The following is a 17,164-nucleotide window of genomic DNA, read 5'->3' as shown; positions in this document are numbered from 1 at the left end:
TCCACCACAACAATTCATTCAGGAATACTACTGGAAGCAAAGTGTTCTCACATCATATTTCATTTATCACCAAACTACATAGTGCTATGACCCATAGGAAAAACACATGTTCACATACGAAAATGACCTAAAAAGGCCCAACAAAAGTAAAATTAATCCTTCTTTGGATATGTATTTGCACTCTGTATTTCTACATCTCATATTTCACACAAAACCATTTTGTTTGATATACTGTACTTCTCAGAATGGGCTTTGCTTGCAAGGCCAATATATATTGACTACACTTAATTCCATTTTTGTACCAACACAGTCCTTTTGCTGGAAGTACTACACAGTACTTGGTTTTATGATTGTCCTATACAAAGATATAATCCTTCTACGCACAGTTCCAGACGGGCAACATCACCCCTAGCTCGCCGGTTAACAACAACACCGCCAGCGAGGCTGAGGGGAGTTCCACCGCTGGGGATGTACACACATTTGCGGTGTCCGAGCACGATGTGAGGAGGGCTCTAACACGTGTGAACATGAGGTAAGCTGTAGGCCCAGATGGTATATCTGGATGAGTACTAAAGTCTTGTGGTACTGAGCTTGGTCCAATGTTCACCACAATATTCAACCTCTCCCTGGCCAGGTCTGTGGTCCCTGCCCGTTTCAAAAGATCCACCATTGTTCCAGTGCCAAAGAATGCCTCTTCAGCCTGCTTGAATGACTACCGACCGGTGGCCCTCACCTCGGTAGTCATGAAATGCTTCGAGAGGCTGATCAAGAACCACATATGCGCCTTCCCCCTCGCAACATGGACCCGCTACATTTCGCATACCGTCTGACAGATCCACGGATGATGCGGTCTCCCAGGTTTTGCACACCACACCTTGACAGCCAGAAAGAGATACGAGGATGCTGTTCATTGACCAGTTCAGCCTTCAACACGATAGTCCCCACCAGAGTTGCTGAGAAGCTGCTGGAACTGGGGCTCAACACTCCCCTGTGTACCTGGGTCCTGGACGTTCTCACCGCCAGGCCCCAGGTGTCAAGATGGGGAGACATACCTCCAGCACCCTCACCCTGAACACAGCATCCCCACAGGGTTGCGTCCTTAGGCCTCTACTGTATTCCCTGTACACACATGACTGTGTGGCCAGGTTCAGCTCCAACTCCATCATCAAGTTTGCTGATGACACTGTGGTGGTGGGCCTGATCTCCGATAACGATGAGAAGGCCTACCGGGAGGAGGTGGCTAATCTGGCACTGGTGTCAGGACAACAGCCTCCTCTTGAATGTCATAAAAACTAAGGAGCTGATTGTGGACTTTAGAAGGGCACAACATCTGAGGACGTACACATCACTGGAGATAAATGGGACTACTGTGGATAGGGTGAGCTGCTTTAAATACCTGGGAGTTCACATCACAGAGGATCTGACATGGACAACATACACTGCCGCACTGGTGAGAAAGGCAAGGCAGAGCCTTTACCACCTCAGGCAGCTGAGGAAATTCAGAGTCTCTCAGAGGATCCTTCAGTGTTACTCTGGGGCTGTAGAAAGCATCTTGTCCGTCAACATCACAAACCGGTTTGGGAACTCTGCCCAGGATAGGAAGGCTCTGCAGAGAGTAGTGCGTTCAGCCGAACGCACTGTGGGAACTACACTCGACCCCCTGTAGGACCTATACACCAGGAGGTGCAGATCTAGAGCCAGCAACATTATGGGGGACCCCAACCACCCCAGCAACGGACTGTTCCAGCTGCTACGGTCAGGCAAACGCCACGGCTGTCAGGCTGTGAAAACAGAGAGGATGAGGCGGAGTTTCTTCCCACAGGCCGTCAGGACTGTAAACTCTAATCTCGCCAGGGACTAACTTGCTGTTGTGTTGTGTCTTTTGTAAAAAAAAAATTTCTAACGTAAATACTTATTCTGTTCTATTCTGTAGTTTTTGCACAATCCGCAGGCATTGCCACTTTCATTTCACTGCACATCTTGTATGTGCATGTGGCAAATAATGTTGACCTGACATGACTTGGTGAAAAACTTTATTTTGCATACTATCCAAGCAGATTATTGCAAACACGAGTACAACAAGAGAAAATAAACAAGTGCAGAATACTGTACAGTTTTACAGCTACAGAGAAAGTGCAGATTTAAAAATGCAAGGGCCGTTACGAGGTAGATTGGAAAAAAAAAAATCAGGAATACATCCTTAGCATACAAGAGGTCCGTTCAAGTGTCTGATAACAGCGGCAAAGCAGCTGCTCCAAAATCTGGTAGTATATGCTTTTAAGCTTTTGTACCTTCTGCCCGATGGGAGAGAACATGACCAGGGTGCAATCATGTTGGCTGCTTTCCTCAGGTAGTTCAAGCTTGCATCTTTTGCCCAATGGAGAGGGGAGAAGAGGGAATGACCAGAGTGAAAGTGGTCAGGCAAGGCTTTTCTTTCCTAACAGAAGGGATTGGTGTTAAAGTTTACGAATGGTAGGGCAGTGAAATACTCCTCCCACAGGATGCGGGAGATCAGTACCACAACCAAAGCCCCTTGTGACCATGCCTACAGTTGTAAGGTTGCAGAGTTCCTCAAGCAGTTTGGCTTTTGCTCCAGATTACAGTACCTGCAGTCTCTTGCATCTACAGAAAGGTGCGATAACCGGATGGGCAGTAAGAGCAGGCAGGTTTTGTTGCAGGGGGAGAATAGCCTCTTGAAGAAATGGAGGAAGATGGCAGAAGCAGTCACGTTTGTGACACTACAGTTGGGTCTGATGGGAGGGGTGGAAGAGAAGCGTTCAGGTAATCACAAGCCGTTGTGGCTTTGTGATGGGAACAGACAAGCACTTCTGTGGCCGAGAGCGAGACACAAGCATGGCCTGCAGCTTTCTTGAAGTCTGAATGGTGATGATTTGGTACAGGTACAAAACATTCTGAAGGGGGGGGGGGGGGGGGGGGGGGGGGGGACCATCCAGAAGTCATAGTAGCATTAGTACTAAAGGCAAAGAGAGAAGCAGGAATGAGGGATGCAGAATGAATTTGGGAATTAGGCAGGACCTCTTGGGTCATAATCTTGGGATTACCCACACTGACATAGGTAAAAATAAGATAGGTTAAATGAACGCGTGGCTGGAGAGATGGCTGCTTGCATTGCTCCAAGTATCTGAAGAATCGATATTGCTCATGGAACATTTGGGACTAGTTAAGATAGCTAGGCTATATTTAAAGTGGAAGGCAACCAATATCCTTGCAGTGAGGTTTTTAAAAATAATTTGGCATGGGTGGGCTGCTCAGGAGCAGTGCGGGGATATCAACCAAACTATAAAGGGTTAGAGGGATATGGGCCAAACGCAGGCGAGTGGGACTCGTGCAGATGGGACATCATGGTCAGCAAGGGCAAGTTGGGCTGAAGGGCCTAGTTCCATGTTATACAAGTCTATGACTCTAAAGAGCAGTTAGATATAATTTGCAACTTGTAATATTTTAAGAACTACAGTTTTATACGTTGTACCAAACAGTGATGCCAGATTATTTCCTGCGGTTAAATTATCAATAGAGGTGATGGTCTATCTGAAGCTAATTATCAATCGCAGATGGTATACCAGAAGCTAATTATTTCTCAAGTTTCAGGTTGATTTCTATTTTGTTTTATTTTTCTCACTGGACAAATACATCAACTTTGTACTGATCAGACTATTTCTTTTCAGCATCTAAGTTTTAACTTTTCATTCCAACTTCAACTATGTCCTCACCCTAATCAGAAAGTGATGGGTTCAATACCTGTTACAGCCTCTGGCAAACAAAGCTGCCATACATTCCAGTACAGTACCATCAAAGCTCTTTATTTCACATGAAATGAATCAAGATCCCATTTTCCAACAATGGTGGAAGTAAAATTACATTTTGCAGTGTTTGGCTCAAGTTACTTGCCTATTTCCTTAAAAAAAAATTGTGTACAAATAGTCTGGACTACAAAAGTAACCCATTGCAGCAAGAAGCACAAGGTCATCACGAAGAAGTGACACGGCACTATTTTAATTTAAGTTTTTATGAAATGTTGACAGTCTGCCAGTGCCTTAAAAAATATTTTTATACAAACACATGCCGTTAACACAAATCAAAAACATAAATCATTCAAGTAGGTTAAATCAAAGATGCATCAAGACTTCACCTTAACCTGGAAGCTACATTTTCCACTGCGAACTGCTTCTTCATCAGTCTGCCACTGGTGCGGTCGGCTTGATTCTGGAACATATATGTCTTTCTTACGTCTGAAGCTCTGTCTCAATTTGTTCATTTTGACTTCCTAAAACAAAGGAAAAATTTGCACATTAAGTTTGACCCACCGAAAATACCACTCATATATAAAAACTGTAATTATTTCTCCAATATACATAACTTTTCATAAGTTTGAGGAGCAGAGTAACGCCATTTAGTCCATTAAGTCTACTCCACCATTCAATCATGGCTGATCTATCTTTCCCTCTCAACCCCATTCTCCTGCCTTCGCTCCATAACCCCAGACTTTGCTTTTGGAAGTCCTATGTGACACACACAACTCCAGATTAAAATACAATACAGCTCCATATACAGCTTTAGTTGTCACAAGTACATGGATAGGACAGGGTTAGAGGAATACCGACCAAATGCAGGCAGGTGGGACTAGTGTAGGTGGGACATGTTGGCTGGTGTGGGCAAGTTGGGCATTTCCACATTGTATCACTCTGTGAATCTATGACTCAAAGTACTTTTCCCAACACTCAACACTACAAAAGGTACGCTAACCTTCTTGCTAGTTCAATCTTTCAGAATTTCTCGTAATCATAGAAACATAGACATAGAAACATAGAAAATAGGTGCAGGAGTAGGCCATTCAACCCTTCAGATTCAGATTCAATTTTAATTGTCATTGTCAGGTTAATTGTCATTGTCAGGTAAAAATGGAAATCAACCTTCGAGCTTGCACCGCCTTTCAATATGATCATGGCTGATCATCCAACTCAGTATCCTGTACCCGCCTTCTCTCCACACCCCCCCGATCCCTTTAGCCACAAGGGCCACATCTAACTCCCTCTTAAATATAGCCAATAAACTGGCCTCAACCACCTTCTGTGGCAGAGAATTCCATAGATTCACCACTCTGTGTGAAAAATGTTTTCCTCATCTTGGTCCTAAAAGATTTCCCCCTTATCCTTAAACTGTGACCCCTTGTTTTGGACTTCCCCAACATCGGAAACAATCTTCCTGCATCTAGCCAGTCCAACCCCTTAAGAATTTTGTAAGTTTCTATAAGATCCCCCCTCAATCTTCTAAATTCTGGTGAGTACAAGCCGAGTCTATCCAGTCTTTCTTCATATGAAAGTCCTGACATCCCAGGAATCAGTCTGGTGAACCTTCTCTGTACTCCCTCTATGGCAAGAATGCCTTTCCTCAGATTAGGAGACCAAAACTGTACGCAATACTCCAGGTGTGGTCTCACCAAGACCCTGTACAACTGCAGTAGAACCTCCCTCCTCCTATACTCATATCCTTTTAATCAATCCTTCCAATTAAGGCATCGCAAAATACTGTTGTAAATTGAATCTTAGATGAATACCATCTGTCCCCACCTCCTGAGACCAAGACTCCACCCACCCCTCAGCAAAGATCTTGGAAATGCATCCCCTCTCTACACATCCAAAATAATCCTAATGCTAATTTACTCCTAGGCATCTTCTTTGGTTTGTACTACATACTGAGGCAGTTAAGATCAAAGGGAAATCAATTGTGAAATAAAAAAAGCATCCTTCAGCCCAATATTAACCAATAATTGAACCAATACATTTGAATATTTTCTTTCCCAAAATTGATTCCAATGAACCTAATGAAAGCAATTATCTCTCACAGTCGCTGCCTCAAAAAGCCAGCCAACATCATCAAGGACCCACACCATCCTGGCCACGCATTCATCTCTCCGCTACCATCGGCAGAAGGTACAGGAGCCTGAAATCTGTTACATCCAGGTCCAGGAACAGCTTCTTCCCCACAGCCATCAGACTATTAAATACGCCAATAAACAGACTGAACTGTAACAGCCTATTGCACTTTATCTGCTTATTTATGTGTATATTAAACTGAACTGTTCAGTATTTTTGCTTACTATATTATGTTGTGCTGCAGCAAGCAAGAATTTCATTGCCCTACCTGGGGCACATGACAATAAACTCTCTTGACTTGACCTGAAACATTAATTCTACTCTCTCCAGAGAAGTTGCCCGACCTGCTAACAATTTTCAACAACTTTTCAGCTTCCTGTCAGAATTGTCAGAGATGAGTAGCAGTGATTAATGACAAGATCTTAAATGATGCGCAAGGATTCTTTCCCTACCCCACACTGTCCCTATAAACCTCAATGATATATATTAGTTTGGATTGTAAATGGATCTATTGCAACCAATGTTTGCACATTTAGATCCCAATTTCACTTTCAATTTCAAAGACAGGCTTCAATGTTTGATTTCAGACTAGATGAACTACACATTGAATATTTGTAACAGAGGAGCCATTTAGCCCATCACGTCACGTCAGCTTCCGACCAGAGCAATTCACAAATTCCATTCCCAACCCCTTCTCTTAGCCTCAGAAATATTTCCTCTAGAATATTCTGAAATTCCCTCACGGACATAATCACATCTAACTTCAACACATCTGAAGGCAACGCATTCAAGACTCCAACCACAGGCTGCATCATTATTAGTCAAACAGTGATACAGTGTGGAAACAGGCTCATCAGTCCAACTCGCCCACACCGGCCAACAATGTCCCAGCTACACTAGTCCCACTTGCCTGCGCTTGGTCCATAACCCTCCAAACCTGTCCTATCCATGTATCTGTCCAATTGTTTCTTAAACGATGGGATAGTCCCAGCCTCAATTACCTCCTCTGGCAGCTTGTTCCATACACACTGTGTGAAAAAGTTACCCCTCAGATTCCTATTAAATCTTTTCCCCTTCACCTTGAACCTATGTCCTCTGGTCCTCGATTCCCCAACTCTGGGTAAAAGACTCTGTGCATCTACCCGATCTATTCCTCTCATGATTTTGTATACCTCTATAAGATCTCCCCTCATCATCCTACACCCCATGGAATAGAGACCCAGCCTACTCAACCTCTCCCTATAGCTCACACCCTCTAGTCCTGGCAACATCCTCATAAATCTTTCCTGAACCCTTTCAAGCTTGACAATATCTTTCCTATAACATGGTGCCCAGGACTGAACACAATACCCTAAATGCGGTCTCACCAACGTCTTATACAACTGCAACATGACCTCCCAACTTCTATACTCAATACTCTGGCTGATGAAGGCCAAAGTGCTAAACACCTTTTTGACCACCTTATCTACCTGCCACTCGACCTTCAAGGAACTATGCACCAGTACTCCTAGATCCCTCTGCTCTACAACACTACACAGAGGCCTACCATTTACTGTGTACGTCCTGCACTTGTTCCGACATCCCAAAATGCCTCACACTTCTCTGTATTAAATTCTATCAACTATTCCTCCGCTCACCTGGCCAATCAATCCAGATCCGACTGCAATCGTTCACAACCATCTTCACTATCTGCAAAACCACTAACTTTTGTATCATCAGCAAACTTGCTAATCTTGCCCTGTATGTTCTCATCCAAATCATTGATGTAGATAACAAACAGTAATGGGCCCAGCACCAAACCCTGAGGCACATCATATCACTAGTCCCAGAAGCAACCTTCCACCATCACCCTCTGCTTCCTTCCATGGAGCTAATTTGCTATCCATTCAGCTATCTCTCCTTGGATCCCATGAGATCTAACCTTCCAGATCAGCCTATCTTGCGGCACCTTTTCGAAAGCCTTACTAAAGTCCATGTACACAACATCTACAGCTCTGCCCTCATCAACCTTTTTGCTCACACCTTCAAAAAAAAATCAATCAGATTTGTGATATACGACCTCCCACATACAAAACCATGTTGACTGTCCCTAATCAGCCCTTGCCCATCCAAAAGCCAAAATCCAAATATCCTATCCATCAGAATACTCTCCAGTAACTTACCAGCTACAGATGTTAAGCTCACCGGCCTATAGTTCCCAGCATTTTCCCTGCAGCCCTTCTTGAAAAGAGGCACAACATTTGCCACCCTCCAGTCTTCCAGCACCTCTGCTGTATTTAAGGGCGACTCGTAAATTTCAACCAGGGCTCCCGCAATTTCCTTTCTAGTTTCCCGCAATGTCCTTGGAAATATCTGATCAGGCGAATATAGAGGAGAAATACTCAGAGGACCTTGCCCATCTCCTGTGGCTCCACACAGAGGCGACGGCTTTTATTCCTGAGAGGTCCTATTCTCTCTCCGGTTACCCTGTTCCCCCTTAAGTATTTATAAAATCTTTTGGGATTGTCTTTTATGCTACCCGCCAGAGCTATCTCCTGGCGCCTTTTTGCCCTTCTGATCTTTTTTAGTTTGCTCATTAGTTACCGAAACTCCTCCAAGGATGCACTATACCTGCATCCAGCTGCCTATACCTGTCCCATGCATCCTTCTCGTTTTTCACTTGCGTCTCAATTTCCCTTGTCATTCAAGCTCCCTTACATTCGCCTGCTTTGCCTTTCACTCTAACGGAGACGTAGACATCCCGAGCTCTCTTCAGTACACTTTTAAAAACATCCCACTTGGCCGATGTTCCTTTCTTTGTTATATTCTTGCAATTTTTTTGTCCTTGACCCCTGCACGATTGTGAACAGCCTCCCACTAACCTCTATTTAGCTCTATTATTTTGTTAAACATTTCTATAACATATTTCCTTGGCCTTCCCTTTGAAAGGCCCAACTACTGTCATCTATTCTTGTAACTGCAGATTTACAATCCAGGAATTATTTAAATATCCTTCACATCCTTCCTATAACCTGATAAAAATGAACAACAGTGCAACCGGGGCCAGTCCAGCATTTTATAAAGCTTCAGCTTAGTTTCCCGGCTTTCGTACTCTAAGCCTCTGACCACCCAGCACACAATTATATTAATCCCATTTTCTCACATTAGGGTCCTAGTCTTCAAAGCCGTGGCAATTCGTACTTTCTTTATGTTTCTTAAACGTTTTGAGCGTTTCTCTCTGACCACTGCCATGACATCTTCCCTTAGCTAATAACACAACACCCTCTCCTCTTTTATCTCCATCTCTGTCTCTCCAGAAGCACCTGTACCCTGAAACGTTGACCTGCCAGTCCTGCCCCTCTCTTAACCAGGTTTCCGTGTTGGCAACAATTCCCAGTCGCACATACCGATCCAAGCCTAAACCGTATCTGCCTTACCCATCAGGCCCCTTGCATTAAAATAAGTGCAATTTAACCAACATTCTTTTCTCCCGTCCTCTATCCTTTCTCTTGTCACCCTCCATACCAACTAACTTCTCGCCTGCCTTGGGTCTGTATAAGATCCCACCTCCCTGCCAATCTAGTTTAAATCCACCCGTGTAGCATTAGCGAACCTGCCTGGCAGGATATTGATAGCCCTCCAGTTAAGGTGCAACCCATCCTTGTATAGGTCAACTCAAAAGAGATCCCAATTGTGTAGAAATCTGAATCCCTGCCCCCTACACCAACTCCTCAGCTACACATTCATCTCCCCCATCTTCTTGTTCTTATCCTCAATAGCAAGTGGCACTGGAAGCAATCCCAGGAACATTACCATAGAGGTCCTACGTTTCAGCCTTTTACCCAAATCCCTACACTCATGTTGCAGAACCTCCTTCCTCTTATATAACTTTGTGCCAACATGCACAAGGACCTCTGGCTACTCGCCCTCCCCCGAGGATGTCATGCAGCCACTACGAGGCACCACGGAGGCAGCACACCATCCTGGAGCCTCAACCGCTGACACAGAATCTCCTGCCTGCACACCTAACTATAGAGACGCCTATCATTATGGCTCTGCCTGATGTCACCATTCCCTTCTGAGCCTCAGCATCAGGGTTGGTGTCACAGCCCTGCCTGCTACTGCTGATCAACCTTGATGTGTCAGTCGTCCTCTTTGACAGTATCCAAGCGAGTGTACCTGTTTTGAAGAGGTACGGCCAATGGGATCACCTGCACTCCATGTCTAATTCCCTTCCTCGTAGTCACCCACCTTCTCTCTTCCTGAACCTTTGGTGTGATGACCTCACTAATGGCCTGTTCCCAGATGGCCCTGATGTCATCTAGCTGCTGCTCCAGTTCCCTGCACTATCTTTAGGAGCTGCACCTGGTAGACAGGTCTGTTCGTGTGGCCTTGAATGCTCGTACCGCTGCCTACAACTCGGGCTTGGCATCAGGAAACATGGACGTCTACAAGGCAGAGTCCTACCGAATGCGAAGGGCGGTGAAGGACGCAAAGAGAAGGTACAGGGACAAGATGGAGTTACAGATGGAGCAGCAGGACACCAGAAGCCTGTGGCAGGGGCTACGGATTGTAACCAACTACCGAAACACCCCACCCTCACCCGCATGTGCCGGCACCTCCCTAGCTGACGACCTGAACTCCTTCTACGCTCATTTCAAGAGGGGCAACACCACTCCAGGTCTGCCGACCATCGACAATACCGACAGCGGGCTGGCTACCGAAGCTGAAGGGAGGAATATGCACACATTCTCGCTGTCCGAGCACGACGTGAGGAGGGCACTGACACGGGTGAACACAAGAAAAGCTGCAGGCCCCGATGGCATCTCGGGGCGAGTACTCAAGTCCTGTGCTACGCAGCTAGCTCCAGTGCTCACTACATTATTCAACCTCTCCCTGGACAAGTCCGTGGTCCCTGCCTGCTTCAAAAAATCCATCATTGTACCGGTACCAAAAAATGCCTCCCCAGCCTGCCTGAATGACTACCGTCCGGTGGCCCTTACCTCGGTAGTCATGAAATGCTTTGAGAGGCTGGTGAAGAATCACATCTGTGCCTTCCTCCCTCGGAACATGGACCCGTTGCAGTTTGCATACCGTCCGAACAGGTCCACGGACGATGCGGTCTCCCAGGTCTTGCACACCGCTCTCTCCCATCTGGACAGCCAGAAGGGGGGCTACGTGAGGATGCTGTTCATAGACTACAGTTCAGCCTTCAACACGATAGTCCCCACCAGACTGGCCGGGAAGCTACTGGAATTGGGGCTCAACACCTCCCTGTGTGCCTGGGTCCTGGACTTTCTCACCGCCAGGCCCCAGGTAGTCAAGATGGGAGGGAATACATCACCCTGAGTCCCTCACCCTGAGCACAGGATCGCCCCAGGGTTGCGTCCTCAGCCCCCTATTTTACTCCCTGTACACACATGACTGTGTGGCTAGGTTCAACTCCAATTCAATAATTAAGTTTGCTGATGACACTGTGGTGGTGGGCCTGATCTCAGACAATGATGAGAAGGCCTACCGGGAGGAGGTGGCTGATCTAGCACTCTGGTGCCAGGAGAACAGCCTCCTCTTGAACATCAAAAAAACGAAGGAGCTGATCATGGACTTTAGGAGGGCACATCATCCGAGGACGTACACTCCATTGAGTATAAATGGGGATCCTGTGGATAGGGTGAACTGTTTTAAATATCTGGGAGTCCACATCTCTGAGGATATGACATGGTCATCACACGCCTCAGCACTGGTGAGTAAGGCAAGGCAGCGCCTTTACCACCTCAGGCAATTGAGGAAATTCAGAGTGTCTCCGAGGATCCTCCAGTGCTTCTACGCAGCGGCGGTGGAAAGCATCTTGTCCGGGAACATTACCATCGGGTTTGGGAATTGCTCTGCCAAGGACAAGAAGGCTCTGCAGAGAGTAGTGCGTTCGGCCGAACGCACTATGGGAACTTCACTCACCCCCCTGCAGGAACTATACAACAGGAGGTGCAACTCCAGAGCAAACAAAATCATGAGAGACCTCTTCCACCCCTGCAACGGACTGTTCCAGCCGCTACGGTCAGGCAAACGCCTCCGTTGCCATACAGTGAGAACGGAGAGGTTGAGAAGGAGTTTCTTCCCAGAGGCAATTCGGACTGTAAACGCCTATCTCACCAGGGACTAACTCTAAAGAACGTTTTTCCTTCTATTATTTATTATGTAAAAGAATATGCGTGTTATGATTGTGTTTATAATTTGTTTGGTTGTTTTGTTGTTTGTCTTTTGCACAAAAGTCCGCGAGCATTGCCACTTTCATTTCACTGCACATCTCGTATGTGTATGTGACAAATAAACTTGACTTGACTTGGAGACAATTCCCACAAGTGTAGTCATCGGGGGTGCCAGCAGTTTCCCAGACTTCCCACATCTTGCACGAGGAGCATTGTACTAACTTACCTGCCATCGCCACTGCAGCTAAACCAATAATTAAATAACGAAATTTACACAAAAGGGCAGATTGTCTTTATCTGTCTCTGATAGCCTCCTCATCGAAGACTGCAGAGCCAAAGACTTGCACATGACCTCCACACAGCCTCTCTCCCAATAGGCCCCTCTGCTCCAGAGTGCCTTCTTTTAATTTGCTTCTTAATTTACCAATTTGGATGCTGCAACCAGTCCAGCGATTAGCTTCAAAATATCCTGCTCACCTTAACGGCCTTCAGCTGACTTGGCTAATCACACTGCGTTCAAAGTCTCCCATTCTTTTCACACTGAAGGATGAACTTTGTCTGCAACTGATTTTTCATGGGTTCCTTTTGCCCTCCTTATTTTATTGAATACTCTGATAACGTTTGCACTCCTCGAAAGTCTGATGTTTTCAATTGTCTATACTGTCACATTAGTCTTTTGCTTAAAATTCAACCCTTCAATAGCCTGCGTCGTCCAGGGTTTCCTCATCTTGCAACTGTTACCCCTCACACAAAGGAAAATGTTGGCTTTGAATTCCCATCATCTCCTGTTTAACAGGCTCCTACTTGTTGAGTGCAAGCAGCTGTTCTTACTTTGACTTTCGCCAAGTCTCATCTTATGCTTTTGAAATCGGCCTCCACCCCTCTCCCAACTAAAGTTAGAACCTAATCCTGTCCGTCTCCATAGCTACCTTGACTTGAAATTATGATCACCACACCCAAAATGCCCCCCACTGATTCTTCCATACTTGCTTTGCTTTATTTCCCCAAGATCAAGGGCAATCTCAAACGTGTGATCCTGATCTCCCAACCTACTTTATCTTGCAAGTTTTTTTGGAGACTTTTTAATCTCTTCCCTAGACGGGGGGACACGACTTTTCCCTTGTCGTGTCTCCGTTGTCGTTGGGCCTAACATCGTGGAGCTGGCAGCCTCCAACCAGGATCGACCTGAGGGCTCCAGCCATAGAGCCTTCGGACTCACCATCACGGAGCTGGTTGACTTCGGAGCTGTGGCGGTGCTGCGGTTGCGGTTGCGACCTGACTTTGGAGCTTCGGCCGTGGGCCCTGTGGACGGTGGAGTCGGGAGCTCGCAGGTCCCTGGTGGAGACTGATTTTTGGAGCTCCCGCAAAGGCAACTTCTCCCGTCCGAATCGAGGGTTTGAATCGGCCCGGAGCAGGGCCTTACATTGCTCGGCGCGGCATTAACGGTCGGGGGACTTACAATCGCCCATCGGGGGCTTTAACATCAGGAGCCCCGGTCGCTTCAATATTGCAGCGTGGCTGCCTGACCGCAGGAGAAGAACAAAGGACAGGGGAGAGATAAGACTTTTGCCTTCCATCACAGTGAGGAGGTGTTTGGAGAGTCACTGTGATGGATGTTTATGTGGAATTGTGTTAATTGTGTGTTTTGGGTCTTTTTTTTGCTGTTATGACTGCAGGAACGAAATTTCGTTCAAACCTTGCTTGTTTGAATGACAATAAAGGGCAATTGAATCTACCCAAGGAAGGATAGGTTTGTGTAGGAGTTCAGAAATTGTGCACCAGATGGACTCTGGTATGGGATTTTTTTTGGATGGAATGAGATGAGTTTATAATCTTGAACCGATCAGCGCAATTCTAATCCTATCTGTGCAACAGAACACGACAGCTCACCTCTCGCACTACCATGAACTTGTGGGGTTTTTTTTAAATTGTGTTTTGCAGTCTTTTTCTTTTCACAATCTGTAGAATTTGCATACTTGTGCTTAAGGGCCTGGAAAACTGGGAACTGGAACGGTGACTGTCAGAGTGGAACACACACGCACACACCGCAAAGGCGGGGACCAGGGAAAGCGGGGGAGCGCCGTCTGAAATTCACACGCTGCAAAGCCAAGGTGATACGGACACACCGCGATGAAGTGGAAGGTTAAGACGGCTAGCACAGTGTAAGGTAAATCCTTTAAAAGAGGGGGAGGGGAGAAGGGGATGAAAGGAAGAGTGGAGACACTTAAGAAGCCAGCCAACTTTTTAATAAGCCAGAGATACACAGCTGTGAAGTTCGGCATACATTTAACATTACTGGTCGGTTATCCTTGGTTCTGAAAACGCCCGATTACTTTTTTTCCCCCAATAAGCCAATGAAAATGTCTGGTCAGCAAAGGCGATTAACTAAAACTACCTACGACTACCTACAACTACATGGCGACCCCACTACAACTGCACCTTCGACTACAAAAGTACCAATTTTCTCCCATGGCGACGAATTTTTGGTCGCAGAAAATGTTTCAACCCAAAATATTCTGCGATCATACTGAAGCCGCGACTAGTTCCCAGATTGCGGGAACTCCTCATGACCATGAAGGACTCACCAGAGACCACCAGCGAACATGTGGCGATCATGTGGCAAGCGCAGAGTCCCCTGCACTCGCCTAAAAAGCCACCTAAGTGGGACAGGCCCTTACATTTGTGTTTTTTATTTGTTTATCGGTCATGCTGCTGCATAAATTGTGAAATTCTTAAGAAACTTGAAATGAAGGCAGTTCCCCGGGTGGGGTCAAAGTCTCAAAGGTGTTGGTCTCAGTAATTGACTATGTTCCACAGTGGTTTTTGGTCGGAAAGTAAAATGACATGGGAGCAGGAGAAGGAATTCATACACAGTTTCAGCATGATCCCAAAGAACAGTGCAGCAATCCTAAATGGCTGAGTAGTCCATTTCTGTTTACGATTTCTTCTGTTCTGAGCACAAGATAGTGGTCAGATTGCATTCAGAGAGGTTTCACCACATGACCTAAAACCACACCATCCATCTCCTTGACAGACCAAACAAGTAAATAAACAAAAGCATTACAAAAATATCTCAACACCTTTGATTTCCCCACCCTCCTTTCACCCACATTGATATCAGCAATTTTCCTAATTCAGTAATTTTCTGCAAAGCTTTTTCAAGGAATTAATGTTTCATCTAAAAGTAACTGCTGCTGAAATACTTCAAATGTCTAAGCCATAAAACCTCCAGTTACGACCACAGGTGGTGCCAGTTCACATGAGAAAACTGTATAAATTGAAGACCAAAAGGTCAACAGAATATTTAAAAATAACTACTTTAAAAAGAGCCTCACACATGTTACCGTATTGATGAAACATCTGTGCCAAAGCATAGATAACTAAGTTGCCTCGTGCACGCAGACATATTTTCGAAGGAGTGGACTAATAAAGTACTGGAGTAGCTCAGTGGGTCGGGCAGCATCTCTGGAGAACGTGGATGGGTGATATTTCGGGTTGGGACCCTTCAGTCTTAAGAATGGTTCCCACCCGAAACATCACCTATCCACTTTCTGCAGAGATGCTGCCTGATCCGCTGAGTTACTCCAGCATTTTGGGTCTTTTTTTGTAAACCAGCATCTACAGTTCTTTGTTTCTACTTCTGACCTAATACAAAGTTTGGACCACATTTGTCCTGCTGTCAGTTGTTTGAATGTTTCATTTCTATTCCACTCCTGAATCTTAACTACATGGACTGTTACCTAGATGGCAGTACATTGTAGACGATTCTCTCTTTTGGGCAAATGAAGCTTCATCTACTCTTTCAGAAACGCAAGACATCCCATGACACCATAATATAGTGACCAGAATAAAGTATGGCCAAAGCCAATGCATTAACAGGAAAAGTGCAGTGGTTCTGGAGATAGTTAAAAAGGGGTTTATAGCCCCGTTTTTGGCAGACAGGCCAAACTTCTGCAATTTTAGTTAGTTGCTGGTGTTGCAGTTTCGGGTAGTTTGTGAATTTCAGAATAAAGTCAGGATAGGATAAATGTTCTTTGCAGAAGACAGTGTATCTGCTCATTTATCTGTCTTCCTCTCCAGTACCAATGCAAAGCACCACTAGGAATTGTTTCAATGACCTTCCAAAAGCTAAACATTCTGGTGACCACAAAACATGAAGGATACCATTAATGGTCAATTATTTTGAATGGCTGCTTGATGAAATCTATTTAAGGGGTTATCATTTAACACACTGTCCAATTGTTAGCTTCCAACCCAAACATTTACTTGCAGTATTTTGATTATAAAGCAGCACAGATTTCCTCACAGCTGTGTTAATCCGACTCTGACTGTAGCTGGATTTTAAGTGTATAAATAGCACTTTATTTGCATAACATTAAATTGGACAGGACAGCCTTGTTTCTAATTAGTATTAACTTTGGCATTTCACTTTTATATATTCTTGAGCTCTACCAAACAATCAGAGAAACAATGTTAACGATTCACTCTTTATCAGATCCAGGTGGGTCCAAAGGCCAGCACCAACATGAATATTCTTTATTAATTCTGCAACATATTTGGAACAAAGTCTCATTCCTCTCTGATGACTACTGCAAAAATAATTGTGTTTCACGCCCATCCTAAGCTTCAAGTAAAATAGCTAGAAATATCTCACCCAAAAAATAATAAACAAGTAATCAAGAGATAAAATCAGACAGATACTGCAAGTGGTTTTCCAAGTTACAGGCCAAACAAGGTGGAATCAACTGCTGAATGATTATTATAATTTGTTTAGTTTTGAGGATGGCACAGTGGACAAGCTACGACAACATACCACCTAGTCGACGTCAAGTTACGGCAAGCTACCGACAACCGGCTACCCATTAGGACTTCCACCTACGACCACACAGGCGACAACCTACGACAACCAAAGTCAACCTATGTCCACAAGCAACGACCCTGTGGGCCACAACTGAAGACAATTCAGTCGCCGGTACCTGCCGGTTGAAGTAGGTAGTCGCCAATGGAATTAACCAAAGTCAGCACCCAGGGACAACCAACGTCACCTGGCGACAATCTTAACCTGCCAATATCCCCAACTGAAAC

General features: G+C 45.3%; 1 protein-coding gene across 6 annotated transcripts in view; it reads right to left on the bottom strand.

The window, feature by feature from the left end:
* Positions 1-17,164, bottom strand: part of numb (NUMB endocytic adaptor protein) — a 114,057-nt gene that overhangs the window by 44,555 nt on the left and 52,338 nt on the right. For all 6 annotated transcript variants that reach the window (XM_055640905.1, XM_055640903.1, XM_055640907.1 and 3 more), the window contains one exon: positions 4,151-4,285. In XM_055640905.1, the coding sequence (XP_055496880.1) occupies positions 4,151-4,276 (126 nt within the window). In that variant the 5' untranslated portion in view covers positions 4,277-4,285. The remainder of the gene's footprint in view (positions 1-4,150; positions 4,286-17,164) is intronic.

The sequence above is a fragment of the Leucoraja erinacea genome, chromosome 9, assembly GCF_028641065.1.
Source record: "Leucoraja erinacea ecotype New England chromosome 9, Leri_hhj_1, whole genome shotgun sequence".
Classification (NCBI taxonomy): Eukaryota; Metazoa; Chordata; class Chondrichthyes; order Rajiformes; family Rajidae; genus Leucoraja; species Leucoraja erinaceus.
Note: the sequence above shows the minus strand (reverse complement) of the source record. Positions and strands in the feature narration are given on the sequence as shown.